This window comes from Meriones unguiculatus, chromosome 9 (assembly GCF_030254825.1).
Source record: "Meriones unguiculatus strain TT.TT164.6M chromosome 9, Bangor_MerUng_6.1, whole genome shotgun sequence".
NCBI lineage: Eukaryota > Metazoa > Chordata > Mammalia > Rodentia > Muridae > Meriones > Meriones unguiculatus.
The window spans coordinates 61,650,336-61,678,259 of record NC_083357.1 but is presented as its reverse complement, the minus strand read 5'-3'; the positions used below and the strand labels follow the sequence as shown (position 1 = coordinate 61,678,259).

The window sequence follows — 27,924 nt, the reverse complement described above, 5'->3', positions numbered from 1 at the left end:
ACACAGTGACAGCTTATGGGCCTGCCACATCCCCTCCCCTAGCTCAGGGAATTAGCCCAGGATTGATTTCATGGGGCTAGCCTTCCCAGGCTGCTTGAAGGTTGAGTACTGTGGGCTCCCCAGTGAGGGAGCACAGGGTCGTCCTCACCCTGCAGTTCAGTTATTTCAGTGTATGTCCATTTCCTTGCCTCGTCTCAGTCTACATGGTGGCGGGAGGCTGCAAGTGTGGCTGCATCCCCGCCCCCACCCTCTGCTTTCTCCTCTCCCCAGTGCCTTGCTCCTTCATGGCACCGGCCATGCTCTCCTTTGTGTGCTCTGGAAGTCCACGTGGCACTATGTGAAGGTTCTGCTTTTCCATTTCCCAACACTCCCGGGGTGTGCAGGTCTTGCTGTAACAGGATGTGTGGGTGCCGCCGTGACTCCACACTCAGTAACGCAGCCCACTTTTCCTTTCACAGGAGGGGCTGGGTGTCTAGCTTCCCCATCTCCCTCACTGGCCCTTCTTTAGATGTCTCTCTTTGTGGGGAAGGTAGACTTTCTGCCCTGTGTTTGGCATTCAGTCTTAGATATATCTGTCCCTGTGTTTTCTGAACAGCCGCTGACAGTGGCCTGCTGGAAGAGCCAGGCTTTTGGATTCCAGCTACTGACTTATCCCCCTCCCCACCCAATATTCTGTGCAAACGCTCTTTCCCTTTGGTAAGATGTGTGATAGTGTTGGCTCATGTTACTTGATTTGGGGTCAGATGAAATCACGTAAGCTGGGCCTGCCATGAAAGGCAACAAAGTTGTTAGCAGTTTACGAAAGACATGAGCCTTAGATGACCCCCCTACCAGCCCCTCCTTTCTTCTCTCCCCTCCCTTTATATTTATTTAATTTGTGTGTTTCTCTGTGTATGTGTGTGTGTGGGGGGGGGGGGAGAAGACTCTTGCTTTGTTCTTAGGCTGACTTACTGTGGAGCTCAGGCTTGCACTCACAGTAGTTGGTGTTCCTGCCTCAACCTCCCCAATGTTGAGATTATAGGCAGAAGCTACCACTCCTAGCCCCCTCTACGCTGTCTCCACTGCATGTTGGGGAGTAACCACATAAAAACTCTTATAAACACACTACCTGACTGTCACCCCGGACAAGTTACTGGCGCCTAGTGCACTATCTGTCTGCATTTCTGTCCTTCAGAGTGTTTGCAGACTGAAAAGACACATGACTCTGTGGACTGGAAAGGGCCCAGTGGCCCCAAGTTCTATAGGCATTTGTTCAATAGTATTCATTATGTCTTGTTTGCTTCTTTTCTTCCTTAAGGGAGTGTTAGTCAGTTGATGAGTTTCTTGCTCTGCCTGAAGACTGGGAGCCAGATAAACAGATCTGAGTCTCTGTGATAGGAAATGAGATGCTCAGTCACGGGAACATGAACCAGTACAGTTGGTGCTTAGTGGATGCTAACTGGCAGAGGTGCTAAGTCTGGCATCTCCACACACACGCCATTGCAGCTTGTTGGTCTGTTCTCCATACCTGGCTCCTTTCTCGATGACATCCTTTCTTCACCTCTGGTTCTCCTTTTTCTCAACTCTCTTCCCTCTGCAACGGGTCTCTTTTGTTCTCGAGCCCAGTCAGACTCTCCTGTCTTCTTTTCTTCACCGCCCATGTTCCCTACAGCCCTATTGTCTGAGAGGTCCTTTGTTGTTATTTCCCCTCAGCTTAACTTTGCAGCAGTGACTCGGTTTGCCTGTGTATGTGCATTTTTAGTTTTCTACGTCTGGCGAGGCCTTATTTGTTTGGATCTCTCACATGCCTCTTCTTTGTTATATTACACAGTATCTGCGAGTTAAACAGGAGTGAGAATGTCTGCGCTTAGACTCCATGATGTAGCGTGTGCAAGTCGTTTGTTCAATAAAACCCTTTTTGTGTGAGTAAGTCAATAAATGTGAGTCCTAACGAATCACCACAAACAGGGTGCCGGCTTTCTAGCTTTCTTTGTAGCACAAGCCATCCGTTTTTAGACATTTGATTCTAGCCACTTGTGTGTGCCCAATGGCTGGCTCTCAAAATTGTTATTTAGAAGAGCTCTGAGCTCTCAGCCTCTGTGTTACGATTTGTGTTTACTGTTTGGTGAAGACATGTCTTTCTACAGATATAGAAACATACTGGTGGGTGCAGGAAATTGCCCCCAGGAAGACGACAGAAAGGACCTCTAAAAAGATCCGCAGTTATCTGCAGTCTCCCCAAGGTTGTGTTAACACAAAATAGACATTGTTTTATGATCGAGAATCACGAGATAATTTTATGATTTAACAAGTTCCGCACAGAACCTTTGCAAGCTTATCAGCACCTGAGTAACTGCCATGGAGACCACCCGGCAATTTGAGCCCCTGGATTTATTGCCTTCTCAGGCTCCTTGAGCCCCGCTCCCGGGCTTCTCCCCAGGGCCGTGCTTTCCTCTCTTGAGTTAGTGTGGAGCTACTCAGCTCATTTCTGCTGCAGTGGGGGAGTGGTGCCTGCTCTCTGCTCTGCAGAACTTGTCATAACCACACCAAGTGGTTGGTCCATGTAGGCAGTGACACTTGGGAGTGGATTCCCTTTGTGATATGTGTGTGTGTGTGCGTGTGCGTGTGCGCGTGCGCGAGCGCATGTATATGGATGCCATTTCTCAGGTGCATCTACCTTTTTTGTTTGTTTGAGACAGGGTCTTTTACTGGTCTGGAGTTTGCCAAGCAGGCTCGATTATCTGGCCAGCAAGCCCAGGGATCCAGCCATCTCTAACCTCATCCCTCTCGCAGTTATCAGCATGTCACCATGCTTGGCCTTTTTAAAAATTATGGGTTCTGGGGATTGAACTCAGGTCCTCATATTTTCAAGGCTAGCACGTTAATGGCCAGCTTCCCTCCCCAGCCCCAGAAGAGGGTGCTCCAGTGAGGGGCTGTTGGTTTAGTGGACGAATAGGCAGTTGGCCTTTGGACAGTGTCTAAACCATTCTTCACAGCCCCATTAGCTGCATGACCTTGGATTAATCCGCCTTAGTTTGTCCTTTCTGAACTGGAGACAGTGGCAATAGCTTCTCATGGGTGTTTCTGGTGACAGGTGGGAAAAAGCCCTGCATGGAGCCTGCTTCCTGGCAGGTGCACAGGTTCACCTAGGGACCTTTGAAGCACAGATCACCGCCATGCTGCTGCCTGCTTCAGAGAGGGCAGCTGTGTCTGCTTCTCATTCTCTCCCACCCCCTACTGAGAGAGATGAAGTACAAAGAGGGAGACAGCCAAGCCACAGCCTCATAGTGACCTTGATCCAGCGTGAGTTACAGTATGCATTTCATTACAGTTCCCTTCTTCCTGGCTGTTATTTCGATTCCCAGGATGCTTTGCAGATAAAAACAAAAATAAGGGTTTCTCCCTGACAATTTAAAAGGGATCACCCTTTTCTCTTTTCTCCTGGTTGTTTTTTTTTTTTTTTTCCCCACCTGAATATCAGAAGGGTCATATTTTGGAGAATTTTAAGGATACTGAAAATTACAAACTTTTACCTTAGTAGCCACAAGCAACGATCTCATCTTACTGAGTTACTTTGAATTTAGACAACTTGAAAACTCAGGTGAGTTCTGGTTCCCTGATGATGTTCCAGTGTGGAGACATTGCCAAAGGGCTGTTACATGGCAATGCTGTTTTGGGGCACATGACATATTTGTTGTAGTTTTGAAAAAAATCTCATGGGTATTTTAAGTTTAATCCATCTGATTTTGATCCAAATATAATCTACTCACAATAACCGGGAAACATTTGATACCAGAGAAGCCTGCTGGCATTCCTGAAGCTTCTCTCTGGGGAAATAAGAAATCACATTTCTCTAAGAAGGAATCACAAACCTACAATGTCTACTTTTCTGCTTATTTAACAAAGCCCGAGTTAAATATCAAACCAAGGAGTTCCAGACCAGTTATTTATTTATTTCTGAGTGGTTCTTTTTAACCATGCAAAGGGCATTTTCTTTGAGGCTTTTTTTCTCTCTCTCTCCTGTTATTCTGACAGTTTTCTCTGCTATATTACTTCACTCCCGAATCCCAAACAATGACTTCAAACAATTTGAGGTAATAAAACAGTTTTGATGTCTGTGGATTAATGGCTTCTGCATTGAAGACATTTCATACTGTCAGATGCTTGGACAGAGCAGTGCAATGTATTGCCTAATTTTAATTTTAAAACACATTTTTTTTTTTTTTTTTTTAAGAATTAGATGCTAGTCCTGCCTGAGTGTTTAGAAATTAAAGAGAGGGGACTCAGGACAAGGTACAGCTAGAATCTGCACTCTTGAAAGGCATGAAACCTACGGGCTGTGACAGCGCAAGCATCTGGGGTGGCCCCCTGTGAACTGGGAGAAGGCCTTTGCTGTTCTGAGGTGCTTCTCCTGAGCACCCCAATTTCTTCTGGGGCTTCTGATATCAAGATTCTCCCTTCTATATTCTAAGGATGGTTCCCAGCTCTCGCTGTCTCAGAGGAGGCTTTGCATGGCTGGCCTGTCCTTGTTCCTAAGGTTGTAGCTTACAGGCCAGAAGCCTTAATGAAGAGCTTGCTCTTGCCCCACAACCTCTGCTGCCCTCTGCTGCCCACAGCAAATGGCAACAAGCCCTCCAGGCCTCACCCTTCCCTGTAGTTCAGGAAACAACTCTCAGGCACATACTCTTCCTAAGATAACATCCCACAGGAGACAGAGTTCACAGCCTGGAGGTAGACTGCCTTTGATCAGCCCCACTTGTCAGCCCCACTACCCTGGCAAATTTTAGACCTAGGACAGGTTGGACAGAATTGTCTGTCTGAAAAGTGGGGCTAGCAATGTCTTTATGAGACCTTGGGTGACGTCTCACTTTGAAAAAAACTTGCCTCACAAGTGTGAGGACCTGAGCTCGGCTTCCCCAGAGCTCATGTAAGAAGCTAGGTGTGTTGCTTACAGTCCTGGCAATGTTGAGACAGGAGGTAGAAATAGGAGGAGCTCACTGGCCAGCTAGCCTAACTCACTTGGGAATCTCCAAGCCAATGAGAGAGCCCATCTCAAATAAAGGAAATGTCGTGGGGGTATCCAAAAAGAAAAAGAAAAGACATGGGTGTGGCCAATAAAAGGACTTTATTAGAGAGCTACTACACCAGGTGCTCAGGATTTCAGTATAGCTAGCCCTGAGCTTTCTCAGGATGAGTTGTTAAGCAAACTAACTCATCATGGGTTGACACCTCGGTTAGCATGAACAAAGAGTTAGCCAGAAACAGAACTATAGAAGCCAAAAAGTAAGGTTAGTACATTTAGAGGCTTTTCCAGAACTATGGACTTTGCTGGATTAGGTCTTCGGCTTTCATTTGTTTTGTTTTTTGGCAAGTGGTTCCGTCTGTGTGCTGAGTTTTATGGCCTGAATGGTTCTTCTGTCAAGGAGTTAGTTGTGCATGGTCTGGAGGCCTACCACAGGCTGACAGCCAAGGCTGTCCTCTGACTTCCACATGCGTGTAAGCATGTGTCTCCCCACCAGAATTTCCCTACACAAACATGCAAACACAGGCATGTGCACACATATCCAGGCCACACACAAAGATACATACAACAAATTTAGTACACACACACACACACACACACACAGCAACACACACACATCCAACACATAAATAATATGTCTATGAGTTGGAAGTGTTGTCAGAAAGACGAAAGCGCTGAAGGACAGCTCTGGAGTAGAGCATGGTACATGGTTGACCCTAGGCAAATGTCAGTTCTTGTTGGATTTGTTGCCTGTTTTTAGAGTTTGCCATGGACTGGCCTCTTCCTGAGTGTGAGAGCCACAACATGGTGCTGATGTCTGGAGGGCAAGGCATTAAATGTCACTGAAGCACAGAGAGAGACCACTCCTTCCCAACCTCTTCAGCCCTTCTGACTCCATCAGGGTGAAGAAATCTGCCCAGTGCTGGGCTGCATTTAACCTTCTCTTGTCTTTCTGTGACAGAGAGGCCTTGAGCTTACAGAGAGCTCCTCACTTGGAAAATTTGATGACATCATTGTTAACGAATTTGTTATTTCTGGCAAGTGATGTTGTATGTTTAATATAAACATCTCTTTAAAAATTAATCTATGGCACAAGGAAAAGAATTTTCCATAAGTCATTTTCTTGGTTATCAACTTGGCTACATCTGGAGTTAACTCTAAACCTAAGTCACTGGACATGCTGTGGGGGATTTTGAGTTAACTGGATCACTTGAGGTGGGAAGACCCCCCTTAAATGTGCACCACACCTTCTTGTGTCAGCCTTCATAAAAGATGAGGAAGAAGCCTTCTCTCCGCCTGCTTGCTCCTGCTGCAGGTCCATTCCTGCAGTGGCAGTGCAGCCTACTTTTCCGTGATTCTGACATACACTGAAGACCAGCGATGACACGCAGCCTTGTCAGGTTCTGGGGCTTTCTGCTGGGTTTCCCCTTCTGCCTGACAGCTGGAATCAAAAGGCTTCACAGCCACCAGTAAGCTGTGTGAGAATGGTGAGAAGAGCGGCATATCTGTGAATGCACACAGCCCAGGTACTCAGTATCCCACACTGCACAGATGACAGAGTTCTGTCTAGGACAGGACTGAAGAACACTTGAGCAGCTTCCGGGATGCTGTGTTTGGGGAGAGTGAGGTGTTCTGGGAAGAGGGGACATGGTGTACAAGCAATGCTGGCTGCCAAGATTTTGACTTCATTAGTGCCTGGTCGCCGGCAGTAAGTGCTCTCCAAGGAGCCAGGCTCCTGAGGGCGAGCAGAGACGCTGAGAACGCTGGAGTCAGCTGGAATCAAACTAAGAGGCTGAAGACGCACCAGGAAGTAGAGCTGCTGGGTGAATCCCTGGAACAGATTCTAGAGGGCAAAGGCTTAGCTGGTGTTTGCCATGTCCTGTATAACAGGTAAAAGGGCCCCCAGGGCTATTGCAAGGTGATTAGCCACAGCACTTGTAGACACTGAAGATGGATGGAATATTTTTAAAGTGTCTGACAGAAGCCACACAAAAGACTTGTATGCTTGTGTTCAGCCCATGGCTTTGAGCTCACTCCCCTGCTTGAGTAGGCTGACTCCAAGCATTCACAGTACTCACTCTTCCTCTGTCTAGACCATGAAGCTTTTTCCTGTCTACAGATTTTTCCCTTAGTGTACTCTTAATAAAAACAGCTGTATAATATATGACTTCTTCTTTTGTTTTTTTAAGACAGGGTTTCTTGGTGTAGCCTTGGCTCTTCTAGACTTGCTTTGTAGACCAGGCTGGCCTTAAAATCACAGAGAGCCACCTGTCTCTGCCTCCCTGAGTGCTGAGATTACAGGTGTGTGCCACCTGCTCATTCCTGACTTCTGGTATCTCATCGGTGTTAGAGAGTGTAGCAGGCTTCATTCCTCCTCATTGCTGAGTAAGATTCCACCATGTGTTTCTGTCATACTTGGTTAGCTTACAGCTGCTTGAGTTAGCCTCACTCTGGCTGGTGTGACTAATGCAGCTGTAAAGTTTTTGTACAGATGAGCTTTAAAGTTCTCTTGAGGTGCTGTCCAGGAGTGGAATGGCTGGCTCAAAAGAAACTTTATGTTTAAAAATATTTTTTTTACAGATTTATTTATTTATTATGTATGCAGTGTTCTGCCTACATGCCAGAAGAGGGCACCAGATCTCATTATAGATGGTTATGAGCTGCCATGTGGGTGCTGGGACTTGAACTCAGGACTCTGGAAGAGCAGCCAGTGCTCTTACCCTCTGAGCTATTTCTCCAGGACCCTATGTTTAAATGTTTTTTTTTTTGTTTTTGAGTCAGCATTTGTCTGTGTATCCTTGGCTGTCCTGGACTCGCTTTGTAGACCAGGCTGGCCTTGAACTCACAGTGATTCACCTGCCTGTGCCTCTGCCTCCCTGAGTGCTGGGCTTACAGGCATGTGTCACCACCACCCGGCTTTATGTTAAAATTTTAAAGACTTAATTTTGGTTATTTTTTCAAACGTGTGTATGATGTGCATGTGTGCATTCAAGTGTCAGGAGACTGTATCTGAGCCCCCAGAGCAGAAGTTATAAGTGGGTGTGGACCACACCAAGTGGATTCTGGAAATAAAACTCAGGTCCTCTGCAAGAGCAATGAATTTTCTCCAGGCCCTCATTGTAGGATCTTAAGCCTGAAACACAAAACAAAACACCTCCCCCAGCAATATATTCTGAACCTGATCTTTATCAGATATGTGATTTGCAAATGGTTTCATGTTCTGTAGGTTCTTATTTTACTTCCATTACAGAAAAAATAATGATTTTCTTTCTTTCTCCCCCTCCTCCTCATTCTCTCTCCCTCCTTCTCCCACTTCTTCTGTTTTTCTCCTCTTCTCTCCTCTTCTCTCCCTTTTCTCCTTTTTTTTTTTTTTTTGACTAGTTCTTTTGTGGGGATCATACTTTAGAAAGCATCACAGTCTGAGTCCCAGAGATGTATACCCATGTTTTCCTTTAGCCTTCTGGGGTACATTATGGGTGAACTGTCATAGCTGGCATGAAGTTGGAGTCCAGCTTCGTTCTTTCACATGTGGAGATCCAGCTGTCCCAGGTGCATGTGTGATATGCCTGCCCTGTTTCCCGTTTCAGCTTTTCCTTCAGCTTGTTTAAAGCTACTTGATTATAGTCTCAGTGGCCATCCATATGTCAGCACCACCCTGCCAGAATTGCTGTAATGTGGTGGTGAGTTTTGAAGTGGGAAATGTGAGACCCACATATCGGCTGCTTCATTTTCAAGATGGTCTTCGGATTAGGGTCAACCTGCCAATTTCGGCAAAGGAGTCAGCTGGGATTTCTGACATGTTTTGCATCGGATTGTGCCCATCGGTGTAGAGAGTACTGTGGCCTCCACAGTGTTGCTTCTCAGTTTGTGAACATGGCAGGAGAGCTTTAATGATTTCCTCCAGTGGTGTTTGTGCTGTTCAATGCACAGGCCTTTGGTTACACTTAATTCATTTATTTATTTTTTGTTCTACTAGGGTGAAAACTGGGGCGTTGTGCATGCTTGCTGAGTGTGTACCCTCCTGCTGAGATCACATCCCCAGCTCTGTCTGTTAGTGTCTTATTTTTATTCTCTTGTAAGTGTTATAGTTTTCCTACTTTCATTCTCAGATTGTTTATCACTAATGTATACACATGTAGCTGATGTTTATGGCTGATTTTATATCTGAACTCATTCATTAGCTCTATACATGGTTCTGTTAGATTTTATGTTAGGTGCATACACACATACACATATTTACATGCAGAACTCTGGTAGCTCTATATGTAAGACCTATTGTCCACATAGAGGTAGTTTTAGTCTGCCTCCCCTTTCTGTCCTGCTAAGTGTTCTAGTGTCCTTGTGACAAGAGCCATTGCTCCTCAGCTCTCTTTCACCATTTAGCCACATCCTCTTCTCCATCCAGTTGATTAAAATGTTTCTTTTCTTTTTTAACTGATGAAGGCTGTTTTGTCAAATGCTTTTCTGTGTCCACAGAATTGATTATGTGGCTTCTTAAGTCTGTCAATGCGATGTGTTGTGTTGACTGCTTTTGGTGTTAAACAGGCCTTGTGTTCCCAGAGTACAATGGCGCTTGGTCAAGGTTGGCAATCTTTTATATACATTGCTGAATTCAGCCATGATCTCATTAGTATTTGGTTCAGAAATTCCTCATTTATATTTATAAGAGATGTTGGTCCGTGGTGTTATTTTTAATTTTATTATTTCTTTTTGAAATTGACATAAAATTATACTTATGGAGAACAAGGTGAGATTTGAAATATGAACATGCTGTGCAGTGGCCTAGCAAAACTAATTAGCATGCACATCACGTCACTTGCTCATTGAGTATGTGGTGGAAATGCTGTGGGCTACCCTCGGCACTCGGCAAGTGTACCGTGTGTTGTCAGAACTTCAGCTGCAGTGTGGAGCAGGAGCGTTCTTCGACTTCTGCTGATTTACTTAGATGGTTGTGCTCTTTGACAATCTTCCTTAACCCCTCCCTCTCTACCATCTCAGCTCCTTGGAACCACGGATGCACTCTCTGCTTCCCCTTCTTTGGTGGGGACCACATTGAAGTGAGTGGCAGGTGTCCCTCAATTTGGGTCTATTTTATTTCACTGGGTACCTGGTACAGTCACAGGATTTACTCCTTTTTATAGACTGAGTAGTCATCCATCTTGAGCATATATATGTCTTATTTTCTTTATTTGGTTGCTGCTCGGTCCCACTGATTTCACATTTTGGCTTTTGTGAATACTGTTACAATCAACACACAAGCACAACCATCTTTTGAACGTGGCACTGCTGGATATTTACCAAAGGGGGTTGAGGGGCTTGTTGGATCGTTGGTTGTTCTCTTTTCAGTTTTTTAAACTGTGTAGCTCAGAATGGCCTTAAGGCCCCAATCTTGCTACCTTACTTTCCATGTGCTGGGGACGACAGGCGTGTGCTTCCGTACTTGCTTTTAGTGACTGGAGAACCTGCAATAATGTTTTTTTGTAATTGCTGTGTGTCCGCCAGCATTTCCTTTGTGCGCGTGCTCAGAAGCTGCTAGGTGTCCGCTCTTTTAGACACCGGAAATCTGGCCAGTGTCTCATGCTGGAAGAGAGGAAGCCCACCCCATGCTCATGTCTGTATGAGTATTCTGATTTCTGCCTTCTTTCCTTGCTTCTTCCCTAGTCTTTGTCATTTCTATTTTGGTTATTACCTTATCTTGAATGTCCTCATAAAACACATTTTGGATGTAATTCTCATTGTGAGGTATGAAAGCCGGGATGTAACTATGGAAGTGGAACATTGGGGGTAATTCAGGTTAGACAAGACATTCAAGCAGAAGGCTTTTCTGATGAGGGGTAAGAGCTGCACTAACCTATGGGTTTGCAGATAAGCATTCAGAAGGCAGTTTGACACTAAGCCCATGCAGCAAAAGAAAAGAAAATTAATAATGATAATAGTAATAATAACTTTTTTCCTAAGGCCTAGGGCATCCCTAGCCCTAGGTTCTTGGTCCAGTTTACAGTTTAAAATTCCAGGCATGAGTTCCCTTTTGTTGATTGGATTTTTCAATCCAATAAGAAAGTGATTGGTTGTTCCCATACCATTTATGCCGCCATTGCAGTTGCGTGCATAATTTACCATGATGTTCATTATTATAGTTCACAGGATGCACAGCTGGTGAGACTGTTGATGCCTTTTCTTCCTCTAGCAGTCTGCCTGGCTAGCAGGGAGGAAGTTTCTAGGGTAGGACCAGCATGATTTCTCTGTCTTGTGACCTGTATCTTCAGCAATCGAGCCTGTACCAAATTCTTATGGGCAACCAATGGTTGCCCACTTCTTTCTAGCCTCCATGTTTCCTGAGTAATCCTGTCATTTATTTATTTACCTATTTGTTTATTTCTTTATCATGTTCCTTTGTAATAAGTCACTTTTTTTGCGCTTTTGTCTTAGGTGGCAACAGTTCGACTGTGAATTTAAAATCTCCCAAGATCCCGTCCTTGTTTCATTATCCCTGTTTGAAAGGATAGCTAATGTTTCCCTTTGTTTCTTTAGTGCTTTAATTTAACCTGAATGGTGTTTCTATAGCATTCCCTTGATCTGTCAGCTTTGTGACGTAGCAGGGTGTGGTTTTGGGTTTTTTAAACCATCATTCACAGTTTTATAAAAATTCAGAGTGATGCTCGTGTGCTCTCTTCTCATGACTTGTTCACTCAGTTCTTGCTGAACAGCATTGTAAAGAGGTTTTTGGAAGACTTTCACTTTTGTTTTTTAGCACATCTTAATTTCTTTTTATTTATTTATTTATTTATTTATTTATTTGTTTGTTCGTTTATTTATTTTAATCACAGGTCATTCACTTGTATCCCAGCCGTAGCGTCCTCCTTCTTTCCTTCCCAATCCCTCCCTCATCTCCTCCCTGCCCCCTTCAGAGTCCACTGATAGAGGAGGTCCTCCTCCCCTTCCATCTGGCCCTAGCTTATCAGGTATCCTTAGGACTGGCTACAATGTCCTTATCTGTGGACTAGCAAGGCTGTTCCTCCCTCATGGGGGAGGGGGAAGTTCAATGAGCCAGTCATTGAGAGTTCATGTCAGAAATAATTCTTGTCCCCCTTACTAGGGAACCCACTTGGATACTGAGCTACCATGGGCTACATCTGAGCAGGGGTTATAGGTTATATCCATGCATGGTCCTTGTTGGAGAAACAGTCTCATAGAAGACCCCTGTGTCCTGATATATTTGGTCTTTGTGGGGCTCCTGTCCCCTCTAGGTCATACTAACTCCCCCTTCTTTCATATGATTCCCTGCACTCTACTGAAGTTATGAGTTATGAGTTAGTTATGAGTCTCAGCATCTGCTTTGATACATTGCTAGGTAGAGTCTTTCAGATGTTGTTTATGGTAGGCTCCTGTCCTATTACTTGTTTTCTCCTACTTCCAATGTCGATCCCCTTGGTCTTTCTAGGTGAGTATTGATCATCTTACCCCTGGTCCTCTTTCGACTTTCACTTTTTGTGGGTAAGTGACACATAGTCTTGTCTGTGCTGACACCACATCCAGTTGGTGACTGGAGGATATGAACAGATATTTTAGGAATGCACAGGGAGAGTCAATGAGAACTTCCTAGCCCTTCTTACTAGATGAGAAAATTAGTCTTGAAGAGATTTAGCAAATCCGAGACACTGAGATTATCCAAACGGGAAAGCAACAGACCCATGGATGATGAGAACTCAGACTTCTTGCCTCTTTGACTGAGAGTCTGGTCATTCCGGAGCATAGGTGTTCTAAGTCTCAGCTCCTGGTGCTGTCAACCAACAGAGCAAGCTGCCTCCTTTAGCCAGCTAAAAGAGTGAAGTTCACTCTGGTTGCTTTGTTTCAAAGAGCACACACGCTACAAATTTTACAAAGTGATGCATGCCGTTCAGTTATATTACTGCTAGTTTAGTAAGCAGGTGGTGGCTGAGACTCAGGTGTCACGGTAGGGTCATCTGTACATGCATACACATTACTAATCACGCTAGTGTTTTTGCCAGTCCCTTTCCTGGATATTTCTGTTCTGAGAAGATTTCCTCTTTTCCCTGCATTTCCAGAAGAATTCTGGGTATGGACAGTTTACATACAGTTTCCTTAAAAAATGAGAGTGACTGATCAAACAGAGCCAGGTTCATTGTACAGAGGATGAGGCAAGGCAGTTTAAATTTTTTTAATCTGCATGCCTCCTTTCCTATTCTCCCATGATTCTTTGTGTCAGGGCAAGGAGAAACAAATGTTAGAAAAAGAATGATAGTATGGGTACCCCTAAAGTTCCATCCATCTCCGCTTATAGCAGAGCTCAGCTTTTCAGCAGGCTGAGCACGCATCACATATGGACATTTCTAGAGAACAGATTCCCATCTCCAAGCAGCAAACATGTTAGCTCACTGCGGGGAACATGCTAGTGATGCCTGGGAAAGGTAGGGCACCAGGAAATCTGTAAGGTGATTTGGCAGCAGCCGGTGCTTTCATGCCAGGATCTGGGTACTGTCCCATAGCTTCCTGTTTTCACATGTATTAATTGATCCGCAAAGGACATCCTTTGGAGACAAGAATTCAGACAGACTGGCATAGTCTGGACCTCCGCCAAGACTGCTCGGAAGGTTGCCATACTGGGAGGGAAGGGGGAAGAGAGGGAGAAAGAGAGAGAGAGAGAGAGAGAGAGAGAGAGAGAGAGGGAGAGAGAGAGAGGGAGAGGGAGAGGGAGAGGGAGGGAGGAGAGGAGAGAGAGGAGGGATAGTGAGAGAGAAGAGACAGAGAGAGAGAGAGAGAGAGAGAGAGAGAGAGAGAGAGAGAGAGAGGCAGGCAGAGGGAGAGCTGAGGAAATTTAAAAAAGGCAAGACTTGGCAGGGCTCAGTCCTATCAGCCTCTTTTGTCTGTTTCTCTGCTTGAGCTTCAGAAAGAAAACCATCCTGGGATACAGGAAAACTCACAACTTTTTGGTTTTCAAACTTAGAAGGCTTTTGAAGTCTCTTGGGCTGTTGGAGAGTGTTGGTTCTTACTCTGACATTTAGTTACCAACATTCAGGAAAAAAAAAAAAGCCTGTTTCAAAAAGGCATCCTCCCCAGTGTCCATGCATTCGGGAAATAATGTATTTGATTTTATTTTTTTGCATGTATGATCATGACCGTGAGAAAGAGAATTATTGTAGAAGATGGCAAGGACAGTGTCTAATTAGAAAGAATCGTAATTTTCTACAAAATAAACTTTGCTCATCAATACAAACCTGCTTTCAAATCAAATCAGATATCCTCGGAGTTATGTTTGGAACGGCAGCTTTTAGACTTAAATGTTTTTATTTTACTTAATCTTCCCCACCCCATTTCCAGATATTGAGTTTTCAAGGAGTCTTTCTAAGATTTTTATGGCAGCCTGGCCAGGGGGTCTAAGTCAAAGTTGTTTCATCCATGTGTCTGAGAAAATGATCTCTTAAAGCCACAGCTTTGATTTCTGCAGCTTCATGCCGTCCTAAACTACACCCCCCAGCAATTAGTGACAATACGGAAGACCAGAAAGGCAAGCTGACGACACCCGACTTCGCTTGAAGGGCAAACAGGAACTGTGAGCTTGGTCATTATTTTTTTTTTTTATGTGTGTGTGCGTGTGCGTGTGTGTGTGTGTGTGTACGTGTGCGTGTGTGTCTTGCTTGAACCATTTTTGGGAGGTGGGTGGGGAGGTGTCTGCAGGGATGTTTGTGGTCGGTGAATTCGCGTTGTGAGGAGGAAATGAGCAAAGGTAATTTTTATGATGTTGGCAGAAATGGCTGGAGTGGTAAAGAATAGAAATGTAAACCTTTTGGGTAAGAAGCCGTGAGCTGTGTGTGAAATAGTTGGAGGGAAAAAAAAATTTCATCAGTTTTGAGTTGACTAAGGTTTTATCCAAGGATTCTGTATCTTGACTCTCTCAAAATGTTTTTTTTTTTAATGTGGAAAGTTGGTTGATCTTCTTTTTAAATTCTACCCATTATTTTACTTAGAGATATACTTCTCTAATTTCTTATTAATAAATATTTGCTCTGAGGCCTGCTTGTGGTAGGTTGTGAGAGTTTTGCTCTTAAACAGCCGTGTTATTACAGGGAAGGTTCACTGGCAGGGACAGGTTTTTGTGGACTACCCTAATTACCAGTAAGTATCCTCTTTCTAAAAAGCAGTGTTAAAATGGTGGGGCTGGATGGTATGTCCCTGCACTCCTCACTTTCTCTTTATTTTGTGGGCTGAGAGGACACTGGAAAATTGGCTGTATTCATGTAACTGCTGATCATTTAGGGGCAGTCTGAAAGATGCTCTGAGATCCATGCTTTCGTTTTGAGCTTGTACCTATCGATTTGTGATCCTTCGACAAAAACAAATTGTTCATTGTTTCTTGTTAATGCGCGCCTTCAACGATCGATTGTTGAGGCTTTTTTTTTAAAAATAAAATTATAGAGACACATCAGCCATCCTGGAAATGTCATTTAGTGCGCAAATATGATTTTAAAACATACGAAACTGAATGCAGGTGTGTGAAGTTAAAAGCGAAAGTATTTTCTTCCACCTCTTTAGAAAAAAAAACAACTAATCAACATTTTTATGTTTAATAAAGCGAAAGTAATAGTGTTTATTTGGGTTTCCCACACGACGACCTTTGTTTTATAAGCTCTTTTATCCACTCCCTTGCTGATATAACTAAAATGGATGCTGAGCCAAGGGCAGAGTGGTGGGCACTGGAAAGGGGCGCTTACATGACCAGTCACGGAATCCAGTCACAGAACATTCAAGTCCACACTGAAAACCGCAAGGAGTGAAAAGACAGTCCAGTGAATCGGCTCAGACCCCCTGACCATTTTCTTAGTTTCACAGCCACTTAATACACCCATTTGCCACTGTGGATTGCTAAGTAGGCAGATCATTTGGTTTTAGACTATTTTTTTCCCCCTCGAGTTGAGAGAATTATTATTTGCGAATTTATTTCCTAGCTACTTTGCAGCGAATTCAGTAAAAGAACAAACTTGATCTAAACTATTGTATGACTAATTATTTTCGAACAGAAAAATAAAAGTAAACAAATTAGAAAACAAGGATGTTGGAATACACCTTAAGAAATACTAAATTTTTGGTCCTGGTAAAACTGTATTTTATATTGTAACTGTGTTTTAGATTTGGTAAATGTTAGTCGCTCTACCCAACAAAGTTTCTTATCGATACATTCTCTGTGGCCTACTAGCTATATATCTTAAAACAAGAGAAGTTACGTGCTAGGGTGTTCACTGTTAACTGGCTATTAATAACTGTCCCTCAATTAAGCTTTTTATACAGCTCTGATTAAGAAATATATTCATTAAAGTTTTCAGAAACAAACAAATCAATTCAAGGTACACTTTTTTCTTTTTGATCCTTTAGACAGCAAACACATCAGCATTTATTAACATAGTTTCATTACTAGTTTGATTTTTAACGTATCTAAAGACTGTGGGCTGACTTTGAATGAAGCCATCCCCAGGCGCATGTGCATGACATTTGAATTTGTATTCTGTTTTATTAAGACGGAAATGGGATAACATTTTGCGCTTTTCCCACGACTGCTCTTAAGTTCCATTTCAGTGTAGGCACCGTTTACCCAAGCACCTAGTTCTGTGATCGAATGCAAACCTCTCAGAGGGGTTTCGTCCAGTATTTTATAATTATTCACTCTTTTATTCATTTATTCAACAAATGTTTACTGAGCATCCACTTCTGTATGCTAATATTTTACCGATGAAGTTATTTTGGGTAATTGGGAAGGAAGTGACTTAGGTGAATGGGAGAGAGAATAGATTTAAAAATCAAGCTCCAAAGGCCTGGACAGAAAAGAGCAGTGCTGTTATGGGTTTTATTTCAATAGATTAAGGGGTGTTTACTTTCATTGTACAATATACATATTTTAGAGCACTGTTCTAAAAAAAGAAAAGAAAAGAAAAAGAAAAATGGAGGTTTGCTCCAGTCGATTCAGTTTTAGAAGTATGGCTTTGACCACAGTTTTGGATACCGCATTTCAATGGCCAAAGCATTTCAGTGATTTGGGTCTTCTTACATACGTGTGGGGTGAACAATGTCGGGAATTAGATGGGAGGGTCAGGCCCACTGCTCACGTATTAGAAGCTACCTATGTTATAAGAGCGCGCAAAGATACAGCTTTGGAACAAACAGTGGGTGTTTATAACAATCTTCCTTTGTTTGCTTTGTTTTTGTTGTCACGTAGACAAGGATCAAGAAGCCCATCTGGCCTGGCTAAGCCAGCAGTGGTAGTGGGGCATCTTCAGAGAGTACAATGAATCTCCCCCCTGTATTATGTGGGGGTGGGGGTGGCTTGTTTCAGCCCCTGCATTGAACACAGTGACAGCTATATCCCATATATATATATATATATATATATATATATATATATATATATATGCTGTTCTCCAATATAAGTGAAGTAGAGGTGTAGGCTCTGAAGAGGAGTTAGACAACATGCTTTAGGGGATGAGAAAGGAGGCTGTGGTGGTGGCCATGATGTGGCTGATGAAATAATGATGGTGGAGGCTCAGCCCCAGGTGCTTAATGTTCAACAGCCATGATTAACTCCTACTGTAGGCTGGTGTGGAAGGGGACACAAATAACCGATAAGCGTGAATCACCCTACAGTAGGCCAAAAGCTGCTTCCTAATTCCATCTGCAAAGCCAGCACAGGGATGGGTATTCCATGGCCATGTTGGGTGTCCCACTGAAGGAATAAGCAGGAAGGGGCCTGGTTCTTATCTCATTTTGCCTCTCATGTTTGAAAAAGAAAGCGTTACTTGACTTGTTGTTAATCTTGACCTTGTGTTGCCGGTTATGAATTAAGAGGGGTTAGAGTTTAGCTGTACGTTCACCGTGACTACGGGGAAGACCTCCCCCACAGCCACCATTACGGACAATTAAAATAAAAGCCCCTGCATTCTTCCTGCTTCAAGGGTGGCCCACGGCTCCGAGTCTAATCCTGGACAGTCAGGGCACTCCAATGATGCGTTTTGAACTGTGGGAGGCCTAGGCCCCCTGTAGCCATGCTGTCTTTTCACTGCACCTATCAACACCATTCATGTCCCTCTTCCCATTATTCACTCCAAGGTACTGTCTTTCCTTTGAAAAGATCTAGTTGCTCCCCAAAAGCAGGTGTGCTCAAGTCTGTCATGCGCAGAGGAACTCTTCCTTTGAGGCAAACAGTCCTTTCACATACACATAGAGAGAAAACGTCCTGCAGAGCTTCAACAGCTTGGTGGGAGAATTTGTCTCTATCCTTTAGGCGTAGGGTTCTGGTCAAGTTCCGAACACCCGGTTTTCCATCTGTGAACAGGGCTCATGGTGTCTCCTGCAAAGGCTGTAGGGAGGAGGAATGAGGGAGTATACACAGACCGCTTAGCATAGTATCTGGTACGTGGGTATAACTGGGTAAATGGGAGATACTGAATTACTGTTTAAACTTACACATTTTTTGATAGTGATAAAATATGCATTACATATAATTTATCACTTCAGTCTTTTCTGTACTGAGTACACTGACACTTGAGTGCTCCCAAGGCTGAGATCCAGCCACAGAAATATTTTCATCTTGCAAAACTGGAACTCTGTACTCAGTAAGAGGTCTTCCCTGTACTTCGTGTTCCCTGTGCTCTTCTGTCTCCTCTTGCTGACAGCCTCCCCTCTTTAGTCCCTTGTGTAAATAGAATACTAGTGTTCTTTCTTCTGTAACTGACTCATCCTCTCTAAGCTAGCAGGTGCCAGGATTTCCTGCCTTTTGAGGACCGAATGATATTCCACTGTGCCTACCTGCTGTTTACCTCTTAATGGACGCTTCCTACCTTTTAGCTGTTGTGAAGGAGTCTGCATGGACAGCGGTGTGCAAATATGGTCTTTGAGACCATATTTTCAGTATTTTGAGTCTTATCTCTTGGAGCAGAATTGCTGGATTCATAGGCAGTTTTATGGCTCACAGCAAGTTACAAGGTTTGGAACTTCCAAGGCAGAAATGACGTGCCTTGAACTTGACTTCCTAGCATAGTCAGTGGTCTGATAGGAGGTCTTGACTGAGAGCTCACGAGGCCTGTCTAGCTTTGTGTGGGAATAAGGTCAAATACTACAATGATGCATCATCTCTAGATTATTTTGTGTTTCTCAGGAGTGTTCATCAAGGTACCACCCTGATGAAATAGTTTTTAGATTGTCCCAGGCCATCCTAGTCAAAATTTACTTGTTACACCAAGTGATGTCTTAAGCATCTTTCCCAGTTCTGTTTGGAGAACTTTTTGGGAGCCAGTGCTTTGGGTTGGGTCTGCTGGCAGCAGCTTTTTTGTTTTTCCTTAGTCTAGTGCTGGGACTACTGTCAGGATCCCCCTTTTACCTGTGAATAACATGCTGTCTGTGTGCATGTGTGCATGTGTGCATGTATACATGTGCTCCTGTGAGTGTTCATGTGTGTGTTTGTGTGTATGTGTATGTGAGTTTGCATGTCCAGCATATGTTCATGTTTGTGTAGGTGTGTGGATATGTGACTGTGGGTTTGTATGCACATGTGTGCATATGGAGGTCAGAAGTTAACATTGGGTGTCTTCAATTGCTCAACACCTTATTTTTTGAGACAGGGGCTCTTATGCTCACAGAATGGCAAGGTTGACTGGTCAGTGAGCTCCAGGGAATCACTTTGTTTCTGCACCTCCCTTTCCCAGCTCTGGGTTACAGATGTGCTACTGTCAAGACTCTTACATGGTTGCTGGGGATCCAAATTCAGGTCTTCTGCTTATGCAGCTTTCTCCCCAGTCCTGCCCCCCAAAGGATATCTTTGCTGGGTATAGAATTCTAGGTTGCAGTTTCTTTCTTTCAGCCCTCTTGTGCCCGTTTCTATTGTGTGGATTCTGATGGAGATCTGCTGTGATTTGCCCTTATAATATACACTACTTTCTACTGTGTGGATTCTGATGGAGATCTGCTGTGATTTGCCCTTATAATATACACTACTTTCTAACCTTAATTCTTGTCTTTAGTTTTTAAGAAGTTTGATTAAGATGTGTCTCATCCTACATTTGTCTGGGTTCATTCTGTTCTTGTCTTATTTATCTTCTTGAAAATGTAGGTTACGTCTTTTTCTGATTTGAGGGATTTTTTTTTTCAGACATTATTTCTTCAAGTGTTTCTCAGATATGAATGAATGAACTTTTGTTATACTCCTGCCTGATATACACTTAAACTTCTTGTGTGTGTGTGTGTGTGTATGTGAGTTTCCATATATTCCCACACATGCAGGTGCTTACAGAGGCCAGAGGAATTGAATCCCCCTGGAGTTACATGTGGTTGTGAGCTACTCAGCATGGGGGCTGGGAACTGAACTCGGGGTTTTTTTCAAGAGCAGTATGACTCCTAACCACGGAGACATCTCCCCGGGTCCCTACTTAATATTTTGGTTATTTTTCTTTCTTTTTTTTTATTGTTTGGATCTTCAGGTTCACAGCTTCATTTGTTTGTTGTTAAACCTGTCCAGTGAGCTTGAGTTTGTCGCTGCCTTTCATCTGCTCCCTCTTTACTGAGATAGTCTATCTTTCCCACTTTTTCCCATGTGTAATTTTTAACTTCATTTCTATGCTGATGCTTTTCAGTGTGTCAGATAGCCTCAACACCAAGTCACCTGGTCATTGACTTTCTTTAATTGTGTGTGTTTGTGGGTGTGGAGGTCAGAGGACTTCCTGTAGGAGTTAGTTTTCTCCTTCCTCTATGTGGGTTACATGCATGAGACTCACCTCATCAGCCATGCGGGGATTGGGCATCCCTCTGTGAAGTAGGGGAGAAGTCCACACTCCTAATTAATTTTCATGGTCATCCCAGGGTGTGAGGGGGCCTGGTTAATGCTGGGTGAAATGAAGTGTGGCTTCCAGTAGGTGATACTGATATTTTTGTGTTTGCTTTTGAACTCGATGTAATTAATAACCTGGACAGGGTCTGGGTGGCATAGCGCTTAAATTCAGCTTATATTGGTATGATGTTTTTTGTTGTTGTTGTTAACTTTTGTAGTTTTGCTTTTATATGTATTTGTACTGCATGTATGTATGTTTGTGTGTCTAGTTCCCATGGAGGTCAGAAGAGAGCATCAAATCTTCTGGGACTAGAATTACAGATTGTGAGCCTGTGGATTCTTGAGACTGTGTCCAGGTTCTCTGTAAGAACAAGTGCTCTCGACCACTGGGCTGTCTCTCCAGCCTCAGTGCAATGTATGTTTGGTCAGCATGTATAGTGACACAAACTCTCAGAACAGGAACTGAGTCTACTCTTATTTTTTACTCCCCTGGGATTAGTGTATGTACCTACAGTCACCAAATAAAACACATTCAAAGATAGAATAACAGTTTCTACTTTATTAACTTTGGAATTTTTTATAGTTCTTTTAACTAGCAAACGTGTGTGTATGTGCACGCGTGTATGTGTGTGTGTGTTTGGTATGCATGCAAGTGTGTGGGTACATGTGTTTGTGGGTGAGCATACACATATGTTTACATATATGGGACTGAGGCCTAAGGTTAGTGTTGGATGTTTTCCTGGTTGCTTTTCACATTTTTTTTTTTTTTTTTTTACTGAGGCAATGTCTTTTATTGAACTCTGAGCTGGGAGGTTTAGCTGGTCTTGCTTGCCAGACTGCCCCGAGGATTCCAAGCTTTGGCCTGGTAAATACTGGGATTACAGGGAAGCTACCACACCCACCTGGCTTTTAAGTGGGTTCTCTAGATACCAATTCCAGCCCACTTATGGCAAGTGCTTTATCTCTGCAACCATCTCCCCAGTCTTTCCAAAATCCTACCTGGACAGGTCTTCTGCTCCACTCCTCATTTACACATCCTGAGGTTTGAGATACAGCTTATCTCTAGAGACAACCACTGTATTAGAAGGCTGGTTAGATGAGGAGGATCTGACTGGACTCTGTAAGAGCTTCACTGAGGGAGAACTTTATTTGCTTAATTGGCTCTACTTTCACATTGAGAACCAGACTTTACAGATGATGTAAGGTCTTCGATAGGCCTTCAGTATCTCTGGGTGTCTGTCCCTGGCAATGCCCACAAGGGATCTTAGCAGTAGACCCATCACTACCTGAGTGATCTGGGGAAAAATTCTCAAACACTGATGGCTGATGTTTCCTGTCAGTAAAATGGCTGTCTTAATACCTGTATCCAAGGCTTGGCAAGAATACTAAATGGAGTAATGTGCCTGGAAGCTATTTAGCTGATAGGCCTCACACGGGCATGAGTGATAATGATCTAGCTTAGCTACTCCAAGCACATGCTGGTGATGGATAAAGATGATGTGCCTAACTCAGCGGCACACGCCAAGACGACGGCTATATGCGTATCCTTTTAAAATGCTTAACACATTTTTAGTTAGGAAAAACTTTCAAACACAGAGAACAAGGCAGAACGAATACCCAGTTACTCATTATCCTGGATGAACACATGGCTGTATTTATTTCCTTCAGGTAGTTGTTATTTTTGAGGAAGAAAAATCACTTGAGATGTAAACTAAAGCCTTGAAATTGGCAAACCTTCTGGTGCGTACTTTATAGTGTTTGCTCCACACATAGCTTTAAACAATGTAACTTCTATGTTACATGCTTACAGCTCCCACTAGCTTAGAAGTGTTTTTGAGCGCTTGCTCTCCTCTTTTGCAAAGCTGGTCAAGTACTGTAGAGATGCATCTGTGTTGCCAGCATAGGTCCATTGCAGCCCATCAGTTCTTTGGTGACCGGATATTCCGGTCTTCGCCTAGTGCTAAGGATGATGTCACTCTTCTCCTTGACATGTCACGTGGACAGATGTGAGCCATCTTGGGCAAGGCCTGCACTTGGGGCTCACGGCTGACTATGTCAGCTTTCCTCTGTAACACTGGCTTAACAGCTGCCCCAGTCTGTGCTGGAGCTGGAACAGCTTTACTACATCTTCATCCACACCTACTAGTGTCTGATAACTTCTTACCAATCTAGTGACCAGGCTGTACTTTGCTGTCAGTTTTATCTGTGTATCTGTGTGCTTGTTTGCTTAGAGGGATAGAGTATCTTTCTGGATTGGTAATTTGTATTTCCTTTTCTATATAGTATGTAGAATTAATATGGTTCTTGGCTGTTTTGTCATTATATGTAGCATGCTTTACAATGAGTACTTTATTACATAAATTATGAATTGAAAATGTCTTCTCAATCTTTGTTCTCTATTTCATTTTTCTTGGTGGTGGCCTTTAAATTTTTTTTTTATTATTAATTTTGTGTGTGTGTGTGTGTGTGTGTGTGTGTGTGTATGTGTGTGTGAGATGTGGTTTCATGTAGGCCAGGCTGGTCTTGAACTCCTGATCCTCCTGCCTTTAACACCTAAGTGCAGGGTTACAGGCGTGTACCATACACTCTTTGTGGTGAATTTTGAAATTAGCTTTGACATGTTTAAAACTTTAATTTTTTGTTCTCAGAGAAAATTTTTATCATAATACATAAACTTGCAGTTTACGTTTTTGAATGTGGCAGAGAAAGAAGGGACTAACTACCATTTCTTCCAATGTACAGGATTTGCATCCCCTAATAGCTGGGGGATAAAGTTTCGAATTTTCCTTATAGACTCAATTTGTTGAGTTTTGGGCAGATCCTGCTTCCTTGAAGCCAGCCATGGAGCCCAGGGCTCTGGTGAGGTAGTTTTGTTTGCAGATTCTCGGAACATAGGGCAGTCCGAGCCCACCAAACAGGAGCTCCCCAAACAGGAGTTCTCTGCCTTTAGAAGAAACATTCTTTTGATTTGATCACAACCGTTCCTATCTAGTGAGTGTTCTCTGTGCAGCGAGTGCTTTTTCCTTCCCCTCTTAGTTCTTCAAACAAAATAAATTAATTGAGAAAAGCAAACTGTTGGGGCCAGCAGGGCTGAGTTGTGGCTGAAGCTCTAGCTTGTCTTTTGTTGTGCAATCAAGTAGCACTCAGTCACCCAGGGTGCCACCCTCCCACCCAAACAAAACCTCTTAATCTCCCAAATCACTTTGCAAAACAAAAGGGCCCAGGGAGGCTGCAGACAAGAAGGGCGGGGTGGTGGATGTGACGCTCTGGGCAGTGCCCTCTGTTTAGTTGCTGATTACTGCAGAAATCTGTTTATGAACCTGTTTAAAACTTGGGGTGAGCGGACAGTTTCTTTACCATTTCTTTACCAGGGATCCCGGAAACAAGACCATTAGCTGCAGTCATCAATACGTTCTGAGTGGGAATTAATAACTGGTGGGAGCCACGGCTTGCCAGCCCAAGCTTGCTGGGCCAGCCTTCCAGACAGATCTGGCAAGACTGCCCTCCCTAAGGCCTGGGTCTCCCCCTTGGTGCATGCTGGCTGTCTCAAACTTGGTCCGAACTCAACTCGGAGTTGAGTGAGCTGTCGACAGAAAGGTGGGGTCTGGGAAGGGTCCACTTCCCCGAGCCTTGTTGAATTCTTCCCCTGACGTAGCATCTTTGTACAACCCTTCTCCGTGTGTCACAATTGAATGAGAAGTCTTCATAAAGAGTGTGATAAAGTAATACTGCTTGCAATTGCAGACTCTGCTTTTTCCATGTTATCTAAGCTATAGATAGCAGACAGACAGATAGACAGATGTTCTCCCGTCCTCCCCACTCCCACAGTGCCTGGCCTTCTTAGCGAGAAGGTTAGTGTGCAGACCCAGCCTTCTGCCTCCAACTCTATTGCTGCTGCTGTCTTTTAGCCCTTGTTCACTCTGTTAGGTGCTTATTAGAATAAGGTGCTATGTGCATGCAGATGCTTGTGTGAGTGAGTGTGTGTGTGTGGAGGTCAAAGGACCACCTTAGGTGTCTTTCCTCATGCATTGTATGCGTTTTGAGTTGTTTTTTAAGATAGTCTTTCATTGGCCTGGAACTCACCAAGTAGGCTAATCTGGCTGTCCAGAGAGCCCAGGAAATCTCTGTTTCCTCAGCATTGGGAGTATAAATGTCCAACACCAGACCTGTCTTTTCTGTTTGTTTTTCTGTAAGTGGGTTCTAGATCAAACTTAGGTCCTCAGCTTAAAAGGTAAGCGCTGCACCCAGCTGAGCAATCTCAAGCTCAGGTCGCTGCTGAGGCAGGTGCTTCAGCTTCTATTTCTTCCCCCTACTCTTCTTCTCTTTCTATTTCTTCCCCCGTCCCCTTCTTTTTCTTGTACCTTCTCCAGTAGGCCATCCATCCATTCTTCCAGTCAGCAAGCCAGTCCATCCTTCTGTCTGAGTCTCTCAGGATTAAATCATGAGACACCACACTCATCCCAGCTCAACTAAGCTCTCAGTGGAGTGGAGAAGGACAGAGAAGTTAACACAGCCTGGTGTGCAGCCATTGTGACAGCAGAGAAGGGCCTGGGCCAAAGGTCTGTCATTCCCTGGATTGTTTCTTTCCTTATGTAAAGGAACAACAGAGACTCAAAGAGTTTAGAGAAAATGAACTTTGAGAGTAAGAGGTCATCTTAAATATATACACAACACACACAACACAATACGCACACACAATTAGAAACATAAATACATCTTTTAAGGACTTTAGGATTGTATAGTGAAGAGGTTGTTGGGTTGGTCTCTTTGAGGCTGGATGAGATTCTGCAGTCTGAGCCACAGCTTCCTGAGATAGGCAGTTCCTGGCGTGGAGGCTGCACCATCCGCTCAGAGGGCCCCCACACCATCTCCCACCCATGTTCCTGTTAATGCTTCAGAAGAACAGATCTGTGAGGATGCAGTTCGGTTGTTTCTGGAAATATATAAAGGAGGAGGAGGAAAAGGAGGAGGAGAAAAAGAAAGAACCCCCCCCCCCCAGTGTACTATTTAAATAAAGAAAAGTTTCATCTCAAGAGCGCTTTCGCCATTTTCTTAACACTGTCCTTCTGAGAGCTCCTTACAAAAGAATGACAGTATCCGACCCTTTGCTGGGCCAGCACATGAGTTAGCTTCCAGACTAAGGCCAGAGGAGCTGGCAGAACTGCACCTAAGTGACCCCAGGTAGTTGGCAAGCTATTCTGCTTTTTGAAAAGACCTCCAGGGAGCACCCGTAATCTGCACTGCTTTCCTTCCCGGTGTTTAATAACCTCTGCTGCCAGGAAGCTCTTCCATTTAACCCGGTTCTCCCTTGACACAGTCAATCCCATTTCTCTTGCTGTCCTTGGTGGCGACAGAATAGCGGGTCATTATCTTCTTGATGATACCCTTAATGTTCTTGGGGATGAGGGAGGCTTCGGAGAACCTACACTTCTGTAAGTGAGATAAATATAACACCTCCCCCCCCCCTTCTCCCTCATGTCTTTCTCCAGGGCCTTATTTAGAAATAGAACTGCTGACATTTTGCCCTTGAGTTTCTGGATCCACATCAGGCCCACCTTGGACAACCATTGAAACCAGCACATCCTTTCATGTTCTCCCTTGAAGGTGATTCCCCCAATTTAACTGCTGTTTGCTGACCTGTCTGTGAGGCCCATTCTGGAGGTAGTAGGATGTGAAGAATGACTGCATCACACTTACCTGGGAGGAGGAACCCAAATGCCTCTGCTCAGGATGGTCCTCTGACATGCCCATTTTAACTGACATACCCATTTCTTCTTCATGGGCACAATTTTCCACTCTTGGCTTATATTTTAGTTGTGTGTAGAAATCTGACCCAAATTAATAATTCATCCCAATTTTATACACATATACAATGTGTTTCGATTACGCCCCTTCCTAGATACTTCGCTTATATCTCTTTCTCCTCTTCTCTTCTCTTCTCTTCTCTTCTCTTCTCTTCTCTTCTCTTCTCTTCTCTTCTCTTCTCTTCTCTTCTCTTCTCTTCTCTTCTCTCTCCTCTCTTCTCTTCCTCTCCCTCTCCCTCCCATCCTTTCTCTTCCCCCTCACCTCTCCTTCCCCTCTCCTCCCTTTTCTTCCCCTTCCTTCCCTTCCCTGTCCCTCTCCTTTCCCTCCCCTCTCCTCTTCCCCTCCTCTCCCCTCCTCTTCTCTCCTCCCCCACCTCTCTTAAAAAGCATACTGAGTCTAATTAGTGCACCCAGCATGTGCATGGGTATGAGACCATACAGTAGAACATGGACAGCCTACCAGGGGCCACAACCCTGAAGAAAGATGGCTTTCCCTCCAGCATCAGCCATCAAGTGTTAACAGTATGTCAGCTAGTGGTAGGGCAGTGTGAAGACCAAGCCCAGAGCCATGTTTTTTCTTGATTCATTTTATAAATAACTAAAAGGTGGTTGCCACATGCCAACCTTGTTCTAAAAGTGATGGGTGAACCTATCTGTTTCCACTCAATTCCTATGAGGGGGCATGATCTGTCTTCAGGTCTCCCCATCTTTTGCCAGCAATGTCTGACATTCTTAAACTGCCTGCTGGTTGGCGGTCACATCAGCCTCTGGGAATTTTTGCCTCCTTTTATTTTATTCCACTTTAGTTTCCTTTTTTTGGTTGTTTTCTTTCTCTCCCATCCTTCCACTGAAGCATAAAAGCAGCACAGTGCTTTCTCCTGGCTGCCAGTGCGTAGGCAGCCCTCCCACCTCGGCTGCCGAGCTCTTAGCAGATGAAATAAAAGTCTATTTATAACTGGTCTCTGATGGATTTCCTTTCTACCTGTGGTTGTGCTCCATCAGCAGGTGTGCCGAGCAGATGGAGGAGGGTTTTAATTTTTTTTCAGTTCAATTAGATCAACTCTCCAGGTTCAGACCAGTTCGTCCCCTCTCTCACTCAGTCTCTTCCTCTTGGCATTGAAATTGTCGAGCATAGCAAAACCTAAATTAAGGCTAGGAGATGAAGTGAATATGGTGGCTGCCTTTAAAGTAAGTACTTTGGCAGAGGAACCCTTGGATATCATAGGCTAAGTTAGTGTTAACCCTTTCCTTCCTAGTGCTTAGTTCAATGTGACTTCAATAGTATTCAGAGC

At 43.9% G+C, this 27,924-nt stretch overlaps 1 protein-coding gene across 6 annotated transcripts in view; it reads left to right on the top strand.

Moving 5' to 3' along the window:
- Nucleotides 1-27,924, top strand: part of Msra (methionine sulfoxide reductase A) — a 313,853-nt gene that overhangs the window by 6,602 nt on the left and 279,327 nt on the right. The window contains exon 1 of one of the 6 annotated variants that reach the window (XM_060391314.1): nucleotides 14,126-14,573. The exons of 3 other annotated variants lie outside the window; for them this stretch is intronic. Coding sequence is in view for 1 of the 3 variants with exons in the window: in XM_060391313.1 (XP_060247296.1) it covers nucleotides 14,738-14,747 (10 nt within the window). In the remaining 2 variants the exon portion in view is untranslated. Of the gene's footprint in view, nucleotides 1-14,125; nucleotides 14,583-14,668; nucleotides 14,748-27,924 lie in introns of those variants that run through there. 2 more of the 6 variants (XM_060391315.1, XM_060391313.1) reach the window with 2 other exon arrangements.